At 31.9% G+C, this 6,386-nt stretch overlaps 1 protein-coding gene across 2 annotated transcripts in view; it reads right to left on the bottom strand.

Moving 5' to 3' along the window:
• The window catches only part of LOC101507834 (crossover junction endonuclease EME1B), an 8,939-nt gene extending 3,185 nt beyond the window's left edge, over positions 1-5,754 (bottom strand). Inside the window, exons 1-8 of one of the 2 annotated variants that reach the window (XR_001144084.3) lie at positions 5,321-5,754; positions 4,697-4,849; positions 4,528-4,607; positions 2,680-2,847; positions 2,439-2,592; positions 2,111-2,220; positions 689-864; positions 103-166 (exon numbers count right to left, since the gene is read on the bottom strand). Coding sequence is in view for 1 of the 2 variants with exons in the window: in XM_004503933.4 (XP_004503990.1) it covers positions 103-166; positions 689-864; positions 2,111-2,220; positions 2,439-2,592; positions 2,680-2,847; positions 4,528-4,607; positions 4,697-4,849; positions 5,321-5,576 (1,161 nt within the window). In the remaining variant the exon portion in view is untranslated. The remainder of the gene's footprint in view (positions 1-102; positions 167-688; positions 865-2,110; positions 2,221-2,438; positions 2,593-2,679; positions 2,848-4,527; positions 4,608-4,696; positions 4,850-5,320) is intronic. The other variant, XM_004503933.4, reaches the window with a different exon arrangement.
• Between the last annotated feature and the right edge of the window lie 632 nt (positions 5,755-6,386).

Genomic DNA, 6,386 nt, shown 5'->3' with positions numbered 1-6,386 from the left:
TACACGACAATTCAAAACAAATAAGTTAAACATGTTTATATAAGAATGTAAAGACTTAAAACGTGACCTATTCATTGTAATCTGATATGCCAGTTATTCAACCTCCTCAACAGGTGGACGTATCCAACAACTATTGTTTTCAGGGTTCTTGTATTTTTCCTGCTCCCTAACAGATCATAAAAATAAATGTTTTAATAAGATAATATTGTGAAAAAGATTATAGATTATCGAGTTAATTGGCTGAAATATCAGAAATCGTTATATTTAAAGAAATTATATGCAGAAGGAAAATACTAATATGTGTGAATTTGCATATGTCCATATGAATGCATTCTGTGCTTTTTACAGCACGAGACTCGGGAGGCACTGCATTATGGCATTATTGCACATGGTATTCCAAATTTTCTCATTTATAACATTTCAATAATATTCAAATAGGCACATAGCACTTGTATTCCTTCTATTTGTTCAGGAGTTTGATTAAAACCGGATATTAAGTTATTGGACATAGAGGCTTACAAAAAAATTATCCATGGAGATTGATTGGCAAATACACAAACCACAGATATGCTCAAGCACACACATTAGTGACATAGGCACATAGCACAATGTGCTGGAGCATAAATATCAGAAATTGCCTACTAGAAGTAGAAATGAAGTACTACTAAAATTGAAATATATCACTAACCTTTTATTAATGTAAGAAAATAATCTATTGGTGAGATAACAAACAGTATAAGCTGGATAGTGACTTCGAATGCTATTGAGTTGATCAAAAAGAGAATCATTCATGGCGAGGTTACAAAATTTGTCGGCCTCATAAACTAGTAAGACGTATGGAATCTCAATTCTTTCGGTGGAAAGCTGCAAATAATAAATGAAATTGGTATCAGGGAAAAACAGAATACTTACTTACAGAAATATTCATCCACCTAAGGTAAACAAAAAATGTTTTAATATGATTTATAAATATATTCAGTTCAATTATTCTGTAGGTCCCTATAGTTCTAAAATTTTATAATGAAGTCCTAAGACTATCATCATTTAACTCCATGAAATCATGCTTACATGGCATTTGTGATGTGGCATCCTCTTTCCCAAGCTAATCTTCCTTTTATCTTTCACAACATAATAACGTAATTGATTAATTATAGAAATACAAAACTGTTCAATGCTCTTATGCTATACGTGATTGTTAGATTTGAAGTATAAAGTGCCACCAGCAATGTCGAGGTTGGCAGAGTTTTTTTTAATATCATATCCAAAGGTGGTGTAAGCCTTATAGTTTGTATATGACAAAGTGAGAATTACATTTGCATAATTTTTGCGCATAAATACTTATAAAAAAAGTAATCTTACAAGGAATGCTGCTAAATCAAGTACAAGACACCGATGTCCATTATACAAACTCGGTTACGCTCAAATTGTTGTATAGGAAGGCTAAACCAGATACAAGACTCTGATGCTTATTTTGAAGTCTGAAACCCAATGCTAACTTGATCTGGGCCCTTCCTGAGAAATATTGAATGACAGTATTGCAAAGCTGCTCGTTCTTGGAATGTTTACACTAGAAAGAAGTAAGGGACACATGAAGGAGTGGAATAAGGATACTTACTGAAGTATAAGAGAGAGAATGGTAAGAGCTCATAATGTTAGTAACTGAGGGATAGGGGGAGAGGGGGATCAGAATTTTGGAGTGATTTTTAGCCATTGTGGCTCGAGCTCTCAGTTCGGAGGATTGACAGATATTTCGTTACATTCTTCTTCATTTTAATACTTTTATTCCCTTCTAGTTTCTAATACCACTTTTTCAGGGAAAATTCCTTCATTTACTTAATTATTTTACAAAAAAAATCAGCTGTTTGTGAGAGCCTAGCTAGCACTTAATATGTAAACCATGGCAGTTGACCACCTAAAAGCAGTAAAAAATTGAAAACAATTATTTAGAGCTTTCAACAAAAATAAATGAACAACATACACGACACGGCAGCAAACAGCCAGCATTTGTATGGAACAAACCAAAAAAAGAAAAGAGAAGAATATATATAAAACAGTGATAGAAATTCTTAATGAATTTGGTGTGCAACGATGAACAATAGCCATTTCTTACCTGCAAAATATGTTCTGGAACTTTCATAGACCATAAAATTGAACCTGAGATTGGATTTGATGTAATATGGTATGTAAGCCCTTTTTCAGCAAACCTAGTAAGCAAATGGCCTGAAGAAAGGGAACATAAGTTTTATAAGAAAACAACCATAATTATAAAAGTATGTCCAAATTATCTCATACTTATGAATTCAGATAAGCAATAGAATTATGGTGCTACATTCAAATAAAATTCAGGTAAGTTTCATGAGAAAACAAACAAAATTATGGAGCTCCGAGCTACATAGATATTTATCATGTGGTTATAGATTCAGATATCAATAACCTACCTCCGATTGAACCTGATTCAACTACCTTTGCATCTATTTCTGCCACAATATATTTTATTGCCAACTTCCCTTTTTCCCACTTTTGCTTTTCTTTCTCAATTTTTTTCAGTTCTGCAGCTTCAGCCTTCATAGCTGCTTTTTTTAACTTCTCTTGCTGAAGTACAAATTTGTATAAAATATTATGATCAAAATCATGAACGATGTAAAGTATAAACATAAAAAAATATAAACTGAAACATACTTCCTTCAGTAGTTTTTTTTCTTCCATCAACCGACTTCTTTCTTCTTTTGTCATCTTTGTTTTTCCAGTTGCCTTGTTTGTGCTCTTTGCTGAGACTTTGGATCTTTTCATGTTATCAACGTTCTCTTCCTGCTCCAGGCTCATATTTTTCGCAGTAGGATTCTCTTCCTGCTCAAGAGTCATATTTTTCTCATTATGATGACCATACAACTCATAAAATATGGTGAGGTTTCTCAAATGAATGGCACAAAATGTATGACGTGCGCCAGGGAGAAAATAAAAAATACTTAGCATATAAATAAGTAAATGTGTGTATGAAGAAAAAGATTAAAAAAAAAAATAAAAAAAAAAAGAAGAAAAAAAACACTAGAACCTTGTTCATAGTTCATGTTAAAATTCAGTGTATGTTTTAGTTATTCTTTGATTGTGCAACATCCTAGGCTAATTGTTAGTAGTCTTATGCAATACAACTTTCTATACATTGAATGTAATTATTGCAGCATCATTATAAACAGGAAGGCGTGTAATCTCATTAGAGACACAAGAAACACATAAATTACTCATATTTACATGATATCAGAGCAGGTTCTGATTATGTGACCTGTCTTTGTGCTTCGCTACCGCCGCAGACAGCACCACCTTTCAATCTTTTTTTTTTTTTTTTTTTTTTTTTTATTTTTTATATATGTAAAGATAAACTTCATTATATAGAATAAACAAAATGATAAAAAAAAAAAGCACAACTAGTGTCAACTTTTTGAAAAACAAACAGAAATTAAATCAGAAGATAGTTTTTGGTCACATATAGTCGTTTGTCGCCATCAACTATGGCGGCTTTTCTAATAACCAGCCACACCACTACAACTGTACCGCCACCACTGTGTGCACTTGTTCTCTGCCACTGCTCGATTTCTTTCTAGTGAGCCACCACTATCAACTCTGCATTTGGTGATTTTTCAGCAATCTCTCATCTTTCAACTCACTCTTTCGCACTGTATTTGCTGATGTGAGAACTTAGTTTCAAGGACAAGGTACCATTTGCTTAGACAATCATTTTATTCCCACATATGAATCCTATTAGTGACACATTTTATTCCCACCGACAATCAACCCGGTGGTGACTCTATTCCCGCATATGAATTATATTAGTGGTGTATTTTATTCCCACTGATGATCAATCAAGTGGTGACTCTTTAACACATGAATCATTAATAGTGCCTTCTCTTCTAAAACTAGTCTAACAGTTGTCAACCTTAGTTTCATTTTTTTTTTGTGTGATAAAATGTTTTGATGTAACAAGCTTAAAGCATCATACGCTTCAGCTTGAGGGGGAGTGTTAAAATTCAGTATATGTTTTAATTATTTCTTGATTATGCAACATACATCTTAGACTAATTGTTAGTAGTCCTAGTCAATACGACTTCTTAGGCATTGAATGTAATTATTGAAGCATCGTTATAAATAGGAAGGTGTGTGATCTCATTAGAGACACAAAAAACACATAAATTACTCATATTTTACGGTTCATACTATTTACAATTAGCAACATGGGTCAAACAATAAATCATTTAAATCTTGATTATTCATAATGGTGTGCTTCTCCCTCTACCTTTACCTGTTAGACTATTCCCTACCTGATCTTTTCTCTGAATTATATATTTTACATGTTTTCTCCACTACTACCCAAATCACCTAAGGTGGGACTCTATTATTTTTTCTACAATAGGTGCTAGTGTGCTGCCTTAATTTTCTCTTTGATACAGTGGTACTTTGTATTCCTGATCCTATCTTATCTTGCATTTATATGTGTACATAAAATCAACACAAAATAATCATCAGATGACTAACCACTTTTGAGGAGGTTGGATTCGAAGTATTGTCCCCATATATTTCAGCTTGAGTAACATTTCCACTCGATACATGTCTCTCTGCAATTATCAATTAAATAAACAAATAAATAAAGCATTTCAGGCAATGAAGAACAAGCGTAACTTGTTAACAATCAACTAGCATTTACCAGGAGAAGTTCTAGACCCAATTGAATCGTTAGTCCATGTTGAATTTCCAATTAGTTCTGAAGACAATCCCCTTTCTTCATTCTCTATCCAATTGCCCGCTCCAGAATTTTCCGGCTCATCATCTGATTCCAAACATATCATTTGACTAATTCCTGAACACCAAACACACATTGCATATTCAGTTCAGCGAAAAAAGTTTACATCTTACATCATAATAACCAACAATTCAAAGCAAAAATAGTAGTCAATTTTAATTTATGGAAGAAACAACATACAAACAAACTACACAAGTATGCATACAAATCATAGAATAGAACATACAAACCACAATCATAAAGCATGAAAAAATCCACTTAAAAACCTAGAACACCAAATCATAACAGAAACAACAAAACCCTTCGAAATGCAAGTCCGTAAAATATACTATATCTTTCAAAAGGCAAATTAAACTGTCATATATATGAAACGATCAAACGCATAAGAAAAGGTAGCAGCAGTCCTGATTTGATTTTCATAATCATCGATTGATAATTGATTAAATAACTAAGAATGAGAAAAACTAGGGTTTCAAAATATGGAACAAAATGTTTTGTATAAGAAAGCAAAAGAAGATGAATAATGACCGGATAAATTTGCAGGAGCGGAATCGGAAGGTCTAGTGCATTTGACGATTGCAATATCGGAATCGAATAACGGAGAGAATGGAGTCTCGGGAACGACGGAGGGTGTAGAGGAAGGAACGTATTGTTTCTGAGGGGTGGGATCGTCGTCGAGGAGGAAAACGGTAGGGTTTGGATTAGATTCGGTTCGGCGTTTCTTGGAATGGAGAGGGAATGGTGTTGAGGGGTCGTCTTCGTCGGAGAGGATGATCGGCTCCATTCTTCTGTGATGTGAGTTTGTTAGTTTCCGTCGTCTTCGAATAAGCGCGGGATCTTCCTCTAATTCCACGATAATGAACTGTAGGAATAACTTTTGAATTAACCCAATGTAATTTAATACCAAAGTAATACAAGTTACTGTTAATCTTTTAGAAACTAGTAGGCAAATTCTTCGTTCACCCACTTCAAAACTATATGAGGAATACATTCTTTTTCTCCAAAGTATAAGTTTAAGTGGTCAATAAATTTGGGTCGATCTTTATTTTTGATGATATTTAAGCATTATTCTATTATATACCACCTATAAAAGTGTTGTACCTTCATTATTTTAATTAAAATTATTTTTTACCCATTTGTATTATTAAATTTAAAATAAATAAATTAGTTATATCATAAATAATTCATAATAATTTAAAAAACTTATTTGTTATAATTTAAAATATATAAACTAGCTGAATAAATAAATAAAAATATATCAAAATAATAAAAATTTAAAACTATTTTAAACATTGATTGATGTAAAATTTATTATTGATTAAGGATATATTTTAATGTTATTTTATATTTTTAAACTAATTAAATTGTTAAATTTATCAAATACTTTAATTAGTTTATTGATTATAAACTATCAGCTACTCTTTTTGTCTCAAGATATAAAAAAAAAGTTGATTAAAAATAATTGGTGGCGTATAAGTAAGGTTCTGAATTTAAGTTAAATACATCAATTTTTGATGATTATTTTTTTTATAATATTTTTTACATAATAATATCAATTAATTTATCAACTATCTACTTAAGTCCACTACATTTT

This window comes from Cicer arietinum, chromosome 6 (genome assembly GCF_000331145.2).
Source record: "Cicer arietinum cultivar CDC Frontier isolate Library 1 chromosome 6, Cicar.CDCFrontier_v2.0, whole genome shotgun sequence".
NCBI classification, from domain to species: Eukaryota; Viridiplantae; Streptophyta; class Magnoliopsida; order Fabales; family Fabaceae; genus Cicer; species Cicer arietinum.
Note: the sequence above shows the minus strand (reverse complement) of the source record. Positions and strands in the feature narration are given on the sequence as shown.